This window comes from Carcharhinus amblyrhynchos, chromosome 1 (assembly GCF_965287045.1).
Source record: "Carcharhinus amblyrhynchos chromosome 1, sCarAmb.v2.hapA, whole genome shotgun sequence".
In the NCBI taxonomy this organism is placed as follows: Eukaryota; Metazoa; Chordata; class Chondrichthyes; order Carcharhiniformes; family Carcharhinidae; genus Carcharhinus; species Carcharhinus amblyrhynchos.
In genome coordinates, this window is record NC_137324.1 from 90441824 (window position 1) to 90458800 (window position 16977).

At 41.7% G+C, this 16977-nt stretch overlaps 1 protein-coding gene across 1 annotated transcript in view; it reads left to right on the forward strand.

Moving 5' to 3' along the window:
- Positions 1-16977, forward strand: part of arap2 (ArfGAP with RhoGAP domain, ankyrin repeat and PH domain 2) — a 338594-nt gene that overhangs the window by 153351 nt on the left and 168266 nt on the right. The window contains exons 8-9 of the mRNA XM_080189086.1: positions 13776-13896; positions 16067-16254. Of these exons, the coding sequence (XP_080045212.1) occupies positions 13776-13896; positions 16067-16254 (309 nt within the window). The remainder of the gene's footprint in view (positions 1-13775; positions 13897-16066; positions 16255-16977) is intronic.

Here is a 16977-nt window from a genome sequence, read left to right on the forward strand (position 1 = left end):
TCAGCTGATTAAATTTTCTGCCTCTGAATGATATTGGCTCTGGGTTTCAAAATATGCATCAAACATGGACAGTCGCAAAAACCCAGCCTGCAGGTGCAGCAGGTGGTCAGGAAGGCGAATGGGATGCTGGCCTTCATAGCGAGGGGGATTGAATATAAAAGTAGGGAGGTCTTGCTGCAGCTGTATAGGGCATTGGTGAGGCCGCAGCTGGAGTACTGTGTGCAGTTTTGGGCGCCGCACCTGCGCAAGGATATTTTGGCCTTGGAGGGAGTGCAGAGGAGGTTTACTAGGCTGATACCGGAGTTGAGGGGGTTGAGCTATGAGGAGAGGCTGAATAAACTAGGCTTGTACTCGTTAGAGTTTAGAAGAATGAGGGGAGATCTCATTGAGACGTATAAGATGATGAATGGGATGGATAGGATAGAGGTGGAAAGACTCTTCCCGCTCAAAAAAGACAGTAGGACTAGGGGGCACAGCCTCAAGATAAAGGGGGGGCGGTTTAGAACGGAGTTGAGGAGGAACTTCTTCACTCAAAGGGTGGTGAATCTCTGGAATTCTCTGCCCGTTGAAGTGGTGGAGGCTGCCTCGCTAAATATTTTTAAGAAGCGGGTTGATGGGTTTTTGATAAGAGAGGGGATCAAGGGTTATGGGGAGAGGGCGGGAAAGTGGAACTGAGCCACGACAGATCAGCCATGATCTTATTGAATGGCGGGGCAGGCTCGAAGGGCCAGATGGCCTACTCCTGCTCCTATTTCTTATGTTCTTATGTTCTTATGTTCTTCCTGTGAGAGATGCACAAAGTGCTTGTTCCATCTGCTAAGCTGTGGAAGCAATGTGTAACCGGTATCATGAGAGGTAATGAAAACAGAGACTGCCGGAAAAGCTCAGCAGGCCTGGCAGCCTCTATAGAGAGAGAAGTAGCGTTAACGTTTCTAAGTTCATTACGACTCTTTGGAACTGAAGAGAGGTGATGGATTTTATATTGTTGCCAAGTGGGGGGACGGTCAGTTGGAACAGAAGGGAAGGTCAGGGATTAGAGGGCAGGGGAGATTAAATATCAAGGATGCTCTTGAACACAATGTAAAGGGAGTAGTAATGGTAGTATGCAACAAAGCATTGGGCAGGGTAGTTAGCCAAATAAAGGTCAACACTGCCTGAAAGCAAAAACAAGTAAACATATTATGAGCTAGCCCTTGTAGGGTGAATCAGAATAGGGAACCGTGTTTATGGTCTGAAGTTGCTGAACTCAGTGTTGCTGTAGAATGTGGTAAAGTGCCTAGACGACAAGGTGCTTTTCCTAGAGCTTGCGTTGGGTTTCACTCAAGCAGCACAACAGGGCAAATGCAGAAACTTTAGCTGAGAGAAAGATGGTAAATTGAAATGGCAAGCAACTGGAAGGTCGGGGTCATGTTTATGGACTGAGCAGAAATGTTCCTCAAAGCAGTCTGCGTTTGGTTTCCCCAATATAGAGTAGCTTGCATTGTGAGCAGTAAATACAGTATACTAAATTGAAAGAAATACAATTAAATTGCTGCCTCACTGGAAGAAATGTGTGCAGCCTTTGACATTAAACATAAGAACATAAGAAATAGGAGCAGGAGTAGGCCATCTAGCCCTTCGAGCCTGCCCCGCCATGCAATAAGATCATGGCTGATCTGTCGTGGCTCAGTTCCACATTCCCGCCCTCTCCCCATAACCCTTAATCCCCTCTCTTATCAAAAACCCATCAACCCGCGTCTTAAAAATATTTAGCGAGGCAGCCTCCACCACTTCAACGGGCAGAGAATTCCAGAGATTCACCACCCTTTGAGTGAAGAAGTTCCTCCTCAACTCCGTTCTAAACCGCGCCCCCCTTTATCTTGAGGCTGTGCCCCCTAGTCCTACTGTCCTTTCTGAGCGGGAAGAGTCTCTCCACCTCTATCCTATCCATCCCATTCATCATCTTATACGTCTCAATGAGATCTCCCCTCATTCTTCTAAACTCTAACGAGTACAAGCCTAGTTTATTCAGCCTCTCCTCATAGCTCAACCCCCTCAACTCCGGTATCAGCCTAGTAAACCTCCTCTGCACTCCCTCCAAGGCCAAAATATCTTTGCGCAGGTGCGGCGCCCAAAACTGCACACAGTACTCCAGCTGCGGCCTCACCAATGCCCTATACAGCTGCAGCAAGACCTCCCTACTTTTATATTCAATCCCCCTCGCTATGAAGGCCAGCATCCCATTCGCCTTCCTGACCACCTGCTGCACCTGCAAGCTGGGTTTTTGCGACTCATGCACAAGGACCCCTAGGTCCCTCTGCACCATCGCCTGCTGCAGTTTTTCGCCACGTAAGTAATAATCCTTCCTACCATTATTCCTACCAAAGTGGACCACCTCACACTTGCCAACATTAAATTCCATTTGCCATTTCCTGGCCCATTCGCCCAGCCTATCTAGATCCTTCTGCAGACTTTCCACACCCTCCGCACAATTTGCCGTTTCCCCCAATCTTGGTATCATCAGCAAATTTCGACACCCTACACTCGGTTCCCTCCTCCAGATCATCTATATAAATGGTAAAAAGCTGAGGCCCCAGCACCGACCCCTGGGGCACTCTACTAGTCACCATCCGCCAATCCGAATAGCACCCGTTGACCCCCACTCTCTGCCTCCTATTTGACAACCAATCCTCTATCCACGCTAACACCCTACCCCCAACTCCATGTCCCTCGACCTCCTGCAATAACCTCTTGTGATGTACTTTGTCAAACGCCTTCTGAAAATCCAGAAAGACCACATCCACCGGCTCTCCTCTATCCACTGCCCTAGACACATCCTCATAGAACATTGAGGTGAGAAGAGATGATGCACCTCCTGTGATTACATAAGAAGGGGATGGGATGTCAGGAGTGACAGAGGAGAGGAGGTGGCAGAAATGGTAGAGGATGATCTTGGAATGTGGAGGCTGATGGGGATAAAGGGAATCCTCTTGTAATTTTGGGAGGGAGGAAGGGAAGAAGTGAGGGCAGAATTGTGGGAAATGGGTCAGAGAAGGTTGAGGCCCCGCCAGTCACAACAAGTAGGGAATCCTTGGTTCAGGAAAAAGGAAGACCTGGGAGGTAAATTTGGTTTATTAGAATCATAGAATCCAACAGGACAGAAAGAAGCCATTTGGCCCATTGAGCCTGCAATGACAACAATCCCACCCAGGCCATATCCCCATTATACCAATAATTCTCTGCTAGATCCCCTAACACAAAGGAGCAATTTAGCACGGCCAATCAACCTAACCTGCACATATTTGGACTGTGGGAGGAAATCCATGCAGACATGGGAAAACATGTACATGCCACATGGAGTCACCCAAGGCCAGAATTGAACCCAGATCCCTGTTGCTGTACCACCGTGCCGCCGCAGATTTCTGATGTAATCGTTAATGCCAAAAGGGCAAAAGATTTCTCCCATCGATAAACATGGGTCATTGTTGCACCTGGAAGAAAGTTGGTGGCAAAAAATAGTAATACTGAAACTCCTAAGAATTAATTTTATGGATATGAGAGGAAATTTTTCTACCGGAAGTGACAGTTCGGAAAATCATTCCTTTAGACCCTTATTGAGCCCACTGAGGAAAATAAATTTGCTTTTTTATATACAGGATAAATACAAAGGGTTGCTGTTTTAGTTTTATAATACCCAGTGGTGAATTGTTAGCATAGTTCAGTAGGTTCATTGGGATAGTAATGAGATAGTTATATTTACATGTATATAATCCTTCATGTAAAGGCTTGTGTTTCATTTGCGATTGCTTGCAGATAGTTTGAAGATGCTGATCTTTCTTTTAATAACTTTGTTGCTAAAGAAGAGTATGTATAATTAAAAAATATCTAATCATGTACATTATTACTTACTATGACTTCAACAAAACAATATGCTGAACTATCTTGAGTGTGGCTATTAGCCGTATCATATGTGTACATTTGTACAGTTGCATACATCGATATGTGTAATAATTCAAGCACACGTTACAGGCAGTCTCAAATCTAAAAGCAGATAAACCAATAAATATTTATTAAAATTTTGCTTGAAGAATAGAAAAACATAACATAGTCTCGAGAGGGCTTACAACATAGATTCATGCTGCTAAAGCTGGAGTGGCATTGTAGCTTCAAAAGCTATTTGCTAGGATTTTCCATCAGGTCCAGCCCAGAGTGGGAATCGCCCTGGGCAGCATGGAAATTTTGATGGGCCAGCCAAAGGTCCGTTGACCTCAACTGGGAATTTTAGGTCCCTGTGATAGACAGAAATGGAAAATCCCACCCATTATGTTTCATTTTCTTTTGAAAAAGCTGTTTAAATAAAAGCATTATTTAGCATCTTTAATCTGTGTCAGATTTTCGTGCAAAATTTTGTTAAACCACTCGGGAAGAGGCCTCATTCGTGTGCAATCTATCTTCCTCAACACAGAATTAATCCTGAACAGCGGCATTCTTGTACATTCGGGAAGGAATCTTATTTGGTAGTCATATCTTGCCAAATTAAGCTTTACTTTTATTAAGTACCTCTTCTCAGGTACTTCTCAGCAGCCATGTTTACTGTAATCCCTTAAAAGCAATATAAATGTATAAAACTACTGACTAAGTATCCCAGGCATCATACTGGACAATGCTCAATAAGTGACCAGGATACTTGCCTGGTATAATAAATAAAAAAAAGTATAAATGTGAGTCTGACCCTTGCACTTTTGTTTTGATCTTTCATGGGGTGTGGGTGTTACTGGCTAGGCCAACATTTATTGCCCATCCCTAATGCACTTTGAGATATTGGCCTGCCCCAGATAATGATTCTCCCGTTTGTAAACCATTCGGCAACTTGTGGCAATAACATCAGCAGTGGTATTAAATGGGATTGTCCATTACATAGAGGTTCATTGAATCGTGCAGCACCAAGGGAAGCCATTTGGCCCATTATGTCTATGTCAACTCTTTGGTAGAGTTATCCAATGAATCTCATTCCTTTACTCTTTTCCCATTGCTCTAATTCTCTTCTTGAATTTTAACCGTTAAATCTGCTTCCACCATACTTTCAGGCAGTACTTTTCAGATCACAACTCATGGATTTTTTTATGAAGGAATGTTTCTCTTTTTTGTCTCTAGTTCTTTTGCCACTCACCTTAAATCTGTCCTGTGATTACCAACCCATGTGTCATTTGAAATAGTTTCTCTTTATTTATTCTATCAAAAGCTGTCATGACTCTGAGCAGCTCCATCAAATTTTCCTTGATGTCTCTCTGTTTTAAGAAACACAGCTCCAATTTCCTCACTCTGTCGACAGATCAGGTATGAGGCAACTGAAATGCCTCATTCCTGGTAACTATTCACTGCACCCTCTTCAACACCGTGACATCCTTCCTGCTATGTGACGTCCATGATTGTACAAAAGATTCCAGCTGAGACCTGACTTGTGTTTTATTAAGGTTTTACATCAATAGCATCTTTAGTTTTGTCTCCTTCACTGTACTCCTTCCATGAATAGGAGAATAAAAGTGTGCATGGTATTCCAAGTGTGGTTTCACCAAAATCCTGTGCAATTATAGCAAGTAATCTTTATCCATGTACCCCATCTCCTTGCAATAAAAGCCAAAATGCTTCCTAATAGTTTGCTGTACCTGCTTGCTAACTTTGTGTTCCTTGTACGGATACACCCAAGTCCCTCTAAACATCAACATTGACAAGTTTCATGCCTTTTAAAAAATGTTATTTTCTATTCGTACTTTTAGAATAAATAACCTCATACGTCTCCACATTATATTCCATCTGCCTGTAGTTGCCAACTCTTTGTGCCTTTGTAGCCACTTTGTGTCCTCCTCACAGCTTACATTCCCACTTGGCTTTGTATTGTCAGCAAATATAGGATAGAACTTCATGGTCGTGTCACGGTGAAGGCAAGGCTGGAAAATGCAGTGAACCGTTTAAAAGTCCATTAGCTTTGACGGGACCTGAAAATCCCACTGACGGGAGGCGTCACAAAATAGTTACCATCTATCTCTGATCCCTTCCTTCCTTTCCTTGCCAGATATGGAGGCAGAGGAGTCGAGATATTATCAACTAACATTCACCACAAGTCCACTGACATCCACAGCTACCTCAGCTACACATCCCACACATCACACCCTGTAAGGACTCCTTTCATTCTCCCAGTTCCTCTACCTCAGTTGCATCTATTCCAAATGATGCAATTTTCCACACCAGCATTTGAGTTTTTTTTCCTCAATCAGGGATCCCCCCTCCTCCTCCCACTTTGGTTGACAGAGCCCTTGAGCATGCCTGCCATGTTTCCCGCACTTCTATTTTCTCACCCACCACCCCATCCCCACCCCAGAATAATGATAAGAGACTCGTTGTCAGCACCTTCCATCCCATCAACCTCCCTACCTAACAAATCATTTTCCACTACCTCCAACATTATAAGAAATAGGAGCAGGAGTAGGCCATCTGGCCCTTCAAGCCTGCCCCGCCATTCAATAAGATCATGGCTGATCTGTCGTGGCTCAGTTCCACATTCCCGCCCTCTCCCCATAACCCTTAATCCCCTTGCTTATCAAAAACCCATCAACCCGCGTCTTAAAAATATTTAGCGAGGTAGCCTCCACCACTTCAATGGGCAGAGAATTCCAGAGATTCACCACCCTTTGAGTGAAGAAGTTCCTCTCTCACCACCAAGTACATCATCTTCTCCCCTTCACTTTTAGCAACCTGGAGGGATTGCTCCCTTCTTGAGAGACTGGTTCATTCAATCATCCCCACTTCTCATGGCAACTTTCCATGAAAATACGAATTACAATACCTGTTCTTTACCTCCTCATTGTCCGAAGCAACAAACATTCTTTCCAGGTGGACAATTTAAGATACTGTGCTCGCTGCATACAATGCAGTCTCCTCTACACTGGGGAGACCAAATGCAGGTTGGGTAATTGCTTTGTGGAACACCTCTGTGTAATCTACAAGGGTGACCTCGAACTTCTGGTGGCTTGTGATTTTAATTCTCCACCTTGCCCTCACATTGATATCTCTGTCCTTGACCTGCTACATTGCTCCAGTGAATCAACATAAGTGTAAGGAAATTCATCTTTCAGATAAACACTTTACAGTTTTCCAGGCTTACCATTGTGTACAACAATGTTAGCAGTCTTTGCCCTTCCCTCCCCCACCCCATTTTGTTTCAATTTCTTCTCTTACGTTTGCTTTCAGCCAGCAGCACAACAGTTCCAGGCACATTTTTGGTTGCTTTTATTTCTTTTGTTACTCTGTCATCACATCCTTTGGCCCTGTATGACCAGCTCTTCTGTCATTCAATTGAATTCTTCCACATTATCAGACCTTCCTTTTGTCCTTATCTTCACCTAGCTTTCGCTCAAAACCTCTTAACTTTCCCCGGTTCTGATGAATGGTCACTGACCCAATGTGTTAACTCTGCTTCTTTCCTATAGATGCTGTTTGACTTGCCTAGTGTCTCCAGCATTCTCTGTTTACGTCCGATGTTCAGCATTCTGCTTTTTGATGAGTTACATTATGCTTTCTTTCTTTGTCTAAGTTATTCATATAGATTGTAAGTAGCAGGAATCCGGCTGTCCAGTAGCCTGTCGGTATTAAAATATCTCACTTATCCCTGTTGTTTTTTTTAAAGCTTATTTACTTGTGTCACAAGTAGGATTACATTAACACTGTAATGAAGTTATTGTGAAAATCCCCGAGTCACCACACTCCGGCGCCTATTCGGGTACACAGAGAGAATTTAGCATGGTTAATGCACTAACCAACCTATCTTTCAGACTCTGGGAGGAAACTGGGGCACCCAGCGGAAACCCACGCAGACATGGGGAGAACGTGCAGACTCCGCACAGACAGTAACCCAAGCTGGGAATTGAACCCAGCTCCCTGGCGCTGTGAGGCAGCAGTGCTAACCACTGTGCCAAAGCTTGCTTTCTATCCATTGACCAATCCATTCATTCATGCATCCTCTGCCTGAAGGCAGCTCCTTGGTCCAGAGTCTGCTGATGCTTCAACCTGAGCCTATATCTTGGCTTTTTGTTTTGACAGTGGCGGCTTGCCATTGCCTTCCACTTTCAGGGTTAGGGCAAGGAAGCAGTTCCCAAGTCTAACTCAGCCTGAATAAGAATCAAACTGATACAAAAGGAAGGATCTAGAACAAGATTACTGCACTTGCAGCACTTTTCCAGTAGATGTCTGCAAATACCACAGAATGAGAATTTTGTAAGCTTGTAAAGTAGATAATGCTTCAAACTAAATTTCATTAAATTTGAAAGCGTTTGTGAAGTGTTTTCACGTTGGCCGGAAAATTCCTGTTATCCGTTGCAGGAATTGTAGCACGTGGGGCAGAAAATTTGATGGACCATTTAAAGGTCTGCAGGTCTTGGGGCACCTGCAGCCAGAAAATCCCACTCATTGTTTCTTTAGTTGATATTGTCTTCATGTTTCACATGTCTGACAATTCTGATGCATTCAGTCAGGCTAAAAAAATATTCTTTAAGTCCAAAGATGTGCAGGTTTGGTGGATTGGCCATGGTAATTGCACAGAGTTTTGGGGGTGGGGTGAGAGGGGGGTAATGGTGATTGGTGGTGGGGCATGGGGCCTGAGTAAGATGCTGAGTCAATGCAGGCTTGATGGGCCGATTTGTTCTCTTTAAGTCTGATCTCTCCAATCAACTTTCCCCTTTTAAGCTTTATCTTATGCCACCACACTGTCACCCTTGCGACTGTGGGTGACAGTTTTCTCTGATGATTTTCCAATCATTGTTGTTAATGACAATCGAATACTCATTACTGTAGGTGTCCTATAATTCTATGATGTCATAGAAATGTGTAAAATGTAAATTTGAGCTCTTTATAGATCTTAGAGTACTTCAGATGCAGTGGCAATGGAAGGAGTTGAGCATCATTGGAATTCACATGTTCATTTTAAAGGGTCAAATATAGAATTGCTGGGAAAAATGGTGGGGTGGATGGAATCGCACCTTCAGTGATTTTCGTGCACCGTCTTGGTGGCTCAACCAGACAAAATAATTAGTGGCTTTGGAGATGCCCTTGAGTTTATCTTTGATCTTGGTGCTGGGATGGTATCCTAAGTGTTCTAGATAATGGAAAGAAAGGAGCAAAATAAAACAGGGAGGTCAGTTTTTATTCTTGCTGCATACATTGAAGGGTGCAAAAGTAAATGGTTGACAGGTATGTTGGCAAAAGCTGAATCATAAAAGGCTATTGCGTATGGCCACGTGTGTAACTTGACAACAATGGTTTAGTCTGTTGCTAAAATAAGCTGATGTTTCATTGTGCCCTTAAAATTCTTTTTAACAAAAATAAGCTTTTGACAGTCTTTCTGCGACTGGTTTACAGCAGTGGCAGGACCCAGGGCCTCTGCAATTCTCCGAGCACCAGATTTCTGGTGTCATCAGCTCCATGCCAGAAATTGGTACTGGAATAAACGATAGAAATTCTAATTTTCATACAATTTAAATAACATTAGCAGGCCTGGATTGAAATCTCTGAGCCCATTCGCATGGTTCATTCCAGCAGGGTTTAGCATAGCCCCACATCTGTGGGCAGCTGGCGGCCCAGCCTGGCTGGAAGCCATCGAGGCTTCCCAGAAGGTCAGGTACCGGAAGGGGGATGCCCCTGGGCATTGCCACCTTGGCATTGTCCCCTTGGCATTGCCAGCCTGGTCCCTTGGCACTGCCCAGGAGCATCTGCCTTGGGGGTGGGGCCTTTGGAGTGGGCGATCTGTGGGGATGGGGGGTTCCTTTTGTCACTCTGCACTTGGACTGATTGGAGGGAGGTCAGCAATAAGGGCTGGCTATCAGTGTGAGGGATGATCAGCCTGCTTTTGGGGGCAGAGGGTGCGGTCGAGGCTGCCATTGGAGGGGGCATCGGCAGGAGATGGGGACTGCTTGGGTTGGGTGGGTCATCGAGGAGGGCTGAGGGCGGTGGTGGGTCGAGAGCGTCCCAGGCATGTTCACGGGGGCCAGCAATCAGGCCATAGTGAAGGTCATAAGGCCAGCGATGCAAGGGTTACAGGGCTGACCAGTGATCGGAGAGCCAATGTGCATGTGCCGACCTTGGCACTGTCAGATAGAAATTTATTGTAGTATTTGCATTTTTTGTGTTTTACCTCTTCCAGTTGATACTTTTACTGCTCGTACATCAAATTCTTCCTCAGCTGGTTCTGTAACCATTGTCTCAGTAGTGTACTGATAAGAAAAAGTAGTATTGCGTTATTGAATGGAGTGGAATGAAAGGTGACGGGGCAGGTAGAGATTCAACAAATTTTGCAATCGGATTCCAGCACATGTTTAAAGTCATTTTCAGTGATGTTTAAATCTACTTACTCCAAAGTGAAGCAGACATCCCCCTTAAAAAGAATGGGTGAAATTTTTGACTGGGTAAATTCAGGCAGGAAATTCAATTCAGCTGATTTAAGCCAGTTCAGTGCCGGCTGCGCTGCTGGTTTTTTCCGGCATATCTTTTGACGCGCAGTCAAAATAAATCAGGCGGCAGGTTCCATCACATCACATTGGTGGGGCGGACTCTGAATGAGCCCACCCCTCCAGCAAAGATTGGGGCGCCATTTCTAAGTGAATGTAATAGAAATAAATACTGGCAGGAGGCCAGCCTGCATAATAACGCAGTTCCCATCATTGCATTGGCAGGAACAATAGAGCAGGGGGATCCCGCCAGCGTAAATGCCTAAATTACATCTTTGGATTCCTGCTCGATTCTCTGCCATTCCTATCCACCGAAGATGAAAGTAGTAAATTACCCAAATGTTTATTTTTGCTGATAAACCCATTTTCACCTGTGTTACTAAAATGGCCTAGACTAACACTCTTAAATGGAAATTAAAAAAATATACAATTGCACATTATGCTGCACGATCACTCAAGTGTATTGACGATTTTACATTTCTGTATATGCAAATAGATTTAGTAGAACTGTGAACTGTGAACCTAATCGGCATAATTCCAATTATGTTTTGAATACGGTTTCCTAATTACACCAAAATGGACAGTTAAGCTAGGTTTCCATCACTTCAGAAAATGTGACTGAACTAATAAATCAAAGTTTGAAATCCAACTTTTATTGAACCTCTGTTTATTACTTTGCCTCGGGGCCAAGTCCTCTATTTTTTACTTATTATTTAAGGGCTAAAAAATTGTGATTATGGATCAACTAAGGAAAAACGTTGAAGTGAATGACATCTGTAGGATCTTGACCTCTTACTGAGGTTAGGGTGGATAGACAGGGATAGGGTGGGATTGTAGTGGGCTGGCGCTGAATACAATAGGGAAAAGGTTCCAAAAATTTGCGACCAAAGATCCTCTAAGTTCTGAACAATTTAAAACAGTTAACAGTTGTCAGAAAATGTCAGAACTTAACCCTAAGCTTCAGTAAATGTACTCACTTAATATAATTCATGTCAACAAGTCAAGGGGAAAATTTTAATAAGATATATAAAACTGGAGATATGACTGCTTCCAGAAAAAATGGAAAATATATTTCTAGAGAATTAACATAAGTTCCATTATAGGAATTTATCATTACAATATTAAATGCTGGCTAGATTTTAAGATAACTTGGGACTTGTGTAAGTATTTTCAAATGTCCTCTTATGTAAAATTCAGAATATAATAGAATAACCCATGATCGATATTATGATAAAGCATTACCTTCAATTTATTGATGCATCTATGGCTTTACATTTGAAGTAAGCAATACAGTAAAATGATAGTGAAATATATTGCATTATTTGCAATATATGTCACTATTATTTTACTACATTTTCTTGCCTGTTGCTCCAGTAAAACAGGCATTTCCTAACTGTCCTAACCATCTGTTGTCATGTGATGCTGCATAATTTCACATCCTTATTGCTCATATGGCTGTCTTAACCTGTGTAGCCTTCATTTTTAATCATTCTTCTACCACTGTTAGTTCTTAGTGTGACCAACACTAAACTCCCATGCTTTTTCCTCAAGTCTTTAATATTTTATTAAGTGTATCTCTAATTCTTTATTACCTGCATTATCCTATCACAGAGAACTTCATTCCACAATGATCAGAAACCAGTTTAACCCAAAATTAAGTTCATAGAGTGATAGAATAGAATCTCTACAGTGCAGAAGGAGGATTTTTGGCCCATCGAGCCTGCACCGTCAACAACCCCACCCAGGCCCTATTCCTGTAACCCTACATATTGACCATGCTAATCCCCCAGCACTAAGGAGTAATTTAGCATGGCCAATGCGCCTAACCTGCACACCATTGGAGTGTGGGAGGAAACCCATGCAGGCATGGGAAGAATTTTTAAAGTCCATACAGTTAGTCATCCAAGATTGGAATTGAACCTGGGTCCCTGGCACTGTGAAGCAGCAATGCTAACCACTGTGCCACTGTACTGCCCATAATTGAAAAGTAACAATTAAAAGACATCTCAATAATGATAATCTTAATATAAATAATTGGTATTTATAAAGAAAAGGTTGCTGGTTAAATGCAAACATGTTAATTGAATGGAAAGGTTCTGATGCTGTTGCAAATTGCAGCTTAATGTCACCAGACCCACTACTCAGCTAATAGTTACATGTGGTTTTGTTTTAAAAGCTGTGTAACCTGTAGAACAAAACTGTCATAAATCTTGTGTTCACATGTAGGGCAAGACATTCATCCAAATGGATAAAATAAAGCCCGTCAAGATACAAAATATCAATGTTTCATATCCTGTCTTTCACTGATGCTGTTGCCCTTTAATAACTCAGAGCAAAGTTGTTTCGTTTTAACCTGTTTACTACATTCTGTCAGTGCAGTGTTAAAATCTATAACTACATTCAAGCCATAGACTTTCAACAATGACAGTTTGGCGGCTTTCTTGCACCATGGAATTGCAGTGAGAGTTGATGGTGACGGTTAGAGAACAAGCAAAAACTGTAGAACTTTGACAGTGCTCAAACTTGCCTGGGAAATTAGTCAAACATGGTAGTTATGACATTTGATATTAAACTTATAATTACAATATTATAGTAAACATTCGTATCATAAATCATGCATTATTCAAAACTGTACTATTAAAGAAAGCGTTTATGATTATCAACATGATTAATTGAGGCACTCAACAATGAATATTACAAATCAATTTAGAAACTAGAAGCTCTTCAGAAAGTTTTAATAACGTGGAGGGGAGGTGGTTGAAAATATTTCCCCTTTGAAATCAGTGGTTGCTTATCTAACCTCCTTTATTGAGATAGGAATATAATTATATTGTAGGTCAGCAAGTAGGATGATGCAGGCGTAGTTTCATAAATTATAATTGGATGAAACAAGACATCTAATCAGTACAAGTCCTTTTTGAAATGGACTTTAAATTAGATTTGAAAATAATGGGTATGACTTAGTGTTAAATAGAGTGAAAGAAATATTTTTATTATTCAATATTTGATTATAAATGCAAGATTCACAATTTGCCCACATTGGATTGAGCTATAGCAAACTCCTGAATTTCTCAAAAAAAATTTTTGCTCTTAATGAACAGGGTGATTTTGTACTGGTTTCAATGGAGGCAGCAGAGTATCCCAGCCCCAGTGAAGAAGTCAGATCTATGTAATGAGTATCTGCTGCTCAATGGATGCCCTTCAGTTACTTGAAACTTAGGCAAAAATATTCACTATAGCTTTAGTAAAATGGATACATATTTGCTGACGATTTTTTTCCTTTCCTGTTCCTCATCAAAGGAAATGTACTCAAAAGGAATAATCCCACTCTCTTCAATAAACACAGTCCATGGATTGGGAGATAACAAGTTTGAGGTGGTTTCCTCTATCAGAACATTTACTTTTAGAGTTGAGAAAGAAGGTAAGAAAACAACATTCCAGAGAATTGTGATTCAGTTTGATTTATTGTTGGGAACAACAGAACTAAAAAATGTTCTCAAAATCTATCTTGTTGCAACCTGTCATTTCTAGAGCCTCCCTGTAATAAACATATGTAGGTCCTTAAAGTAGTCATTTTGCTCTTAATCAGAAACGATTTATTTTTATTCATTCATGGGACATGGGCGTCGCTGGCTGGCCAGCATTTATTGCCCATCCCACGTTGCCCGAGGGCAGTTGAGACCTGTGGCACTGGAGTCACTTGTAGGCCAGACTAGATATGGACAACAGATATCCTTCCCTAAAGGATATTTGTGAAGATGGATATTTCCAACAATCGACAGTTCTTAATTCCAGTTTTTTTAATTCAAATTCCACCATCTGCCACGGCAGGACTCGAAACCGGGTCCCCAGATTGTTAACTGAGTTTCTGGATTAATAGTCTAGCGATAATACCACTAGGCCATTGCCTCTCTCAAATTTGCCAATCAGTTGTCTTTATTTTATTTTGTCCTGTCCTTTAATATTTCTTCTCTTCTGTGGTGGTTGTTCCAAATAGATTGATTGAGATTGGGATTTCTGTGGAGCAGTAAGTGTATCCATATTCAACCATTACGTGGAGCTGAGTGTCAGAATTTCATTAACCAGCTGCAGTGCTATCTCGCTGCCATTGTTGATTTGATTGATTATGCAGATGGATCTCTGCTGTGAGGGATCTTAGGATAGATTGCAATTTTAACTCCAAATAACCACGATATAACAGAATTGTTTGCAATAACCAAACTTTTGCAACTCAAAAGCTATGCTGTGGAACTAGCTATTGTTGGCAGTGAAGAGTACATACAAAGATTACATCTTAGTTTAAACTTTAGTATTGAGTTTAAAATATATAGCCAAACATTCCCATCTTGACATCGGGGCAAGCTGCAGTGTTACATGGCACTAAATTCACCTTGCTTGTTAAGCCGCCATATTTGCAGTATTCACTGAATTATAATGTCTCAGTTTAGTACAGAATTCCCTCAGTAATACATCTTGAGCTCTTGACCTTATTTGAACAGCATGCTGCATAACAACATTTTTAATTGCATGTTAACTTTAACATTACATTTGACACTTGCGCTCTGGGTTTATCTTCCACCATTTATTTACTTTTAAGTAGAGAAATGTGCATTCACTGCATGAGACACGCAACCATTAAACCTATCCAGTCTAGCTTCTGGTTAGTTCAAAAATGTCACTGGTATTGATGTAGTGCTTCACTGTGTTGTACAGTGAACTAGAAAGGTGGAGTAGGGGAAGGGGACAGGGTTGTCCCGAATGTGAACTGTTTTATTAGTGGTGTGCAGATCAGATAGTTAACATTTTTGCCACACCGTTAAAATCAATCCATGATTATCCCGAGCTTTGTTTCCCCTGGAGCAAAGTTGTCAGCAAATGATGCATGGAACGAGCAGAAGTTGAAATGAAGTTACGGGCAGTGGCACGTTTGAGGGTGAATTGAGAAAATAATTTAGATCCGGATTGTCACCTTCCATGTAGATTTAACCCAGTGAAATGTCAGCTTGGCTCAGTGCCAGCACTTTTGATTCTGCTGGGAAGTGGGGGCTGGGATAGCTAAGGGATTGGTGGAGAGTGCAGTAGATTTGCATTTGCTATTCTGAGTATTAATGAGGTAGTAAGGGCTCCCAAGTGGGAATTGGTAGACATGATACCTTTGAAACTTTTGAAAATACTTGAAAAGAAAAGCACAAGATAAATGATGGTGTTTCAGGGAAGAGTTATGAGGTGGAAGGCAGACATCCATACCGCAGATTAAAACTGTACTGTGGTGTTCCTAACATACTAGCATTTTAAAATTAATAATTTTGGGAGTATAGCTTTTCCTATTATCAGCAGAGCATTATTGAAACATTCTCAGGTATTCAGCAGATTCTTGCAGTGAGTGCCAGTGTCCTTTGTTATGATTTATAAAGGACTATGTTTGGAACTGGGAACTGAACATTTGGTTCTTAGCTCCTGTTGCCACCTCCACCATTCTTTTTCTCGTATCGAAATCTTGTTTGATAGATTCATTCCAAAAAAATAAACAAGTGCTTCAGAATATTGTGATTGAATAAGACCAGCTGAGTTCCTGTGACTTTCTTTGACAGATGATAGAGATGACTGGATTGAAACACTTCTCAGTGCATTAAGATCACAGCCTAACAACCTTTCACAATTGAACACTCGATGCACCCTTACATCTGATAAGTTTGGTTATCTTGAGCTAAGAGGCTACAAAGCTCGGATTTTTGTTGTGTTGAGAGGTAGCAACATATGGCTTTACAAAAGTGAGCAGGTAAGACTAAACATTTTTCTCATTCCAGTTACACAGTCAACCAGTCTGTTCCATGAATCTAAAATAGTTCCCTTGACTTGGAAACAAAATAGTGTCAAGTAGGTTCTGCTCTGTATGATATTGAGAATGTGATGTTTTGGATAAACATACTTGCGACTGACCATTTTGAGATGATTAACCCAGGGAACGTCTAATTGTAATGGGAAGTCACTTCCATTCTAATGGCTGCTGGTTTGTAAATGAAAATATGGTTAATGTTTCAGTAAGGGAGCAGTCCGGGAACAGTGACCACAATTCAGTAAGCTTTAAGGTACCGATGGATAAAGACAAGTGTAGTCCTCAAGTTAAGGTGCTAAATTGGGAAAAGGCTAATTACAACATTAGGCAGGAATTGAAGAATGTTGATTGGAGGCAGATGTTTGATGGCAGATCAACATCTGGCATGTGTGAGGCTTTCAAGTGTAAGCTGATAGGGATTCAGGACTAGCACATTTCTGTAAGGATGAAGGATAAGTGTGGCAAGTTTTGGGAACCTTGGATAACAAAAGATATTGTGAGCCTAGTCAAAGAGAAAAAGGAAGCATTTGTCAAAGCTAGGGGGATGGGATATACTTCAGAATACTGAGAGAGGTAACAGAAGAAATTGCTGGGGCCTTGAGAGAAATCATTGTATTCTCACTGGCTACAGGGGAGGTCATGATGTAGAGATGCTAGCGTTGGACT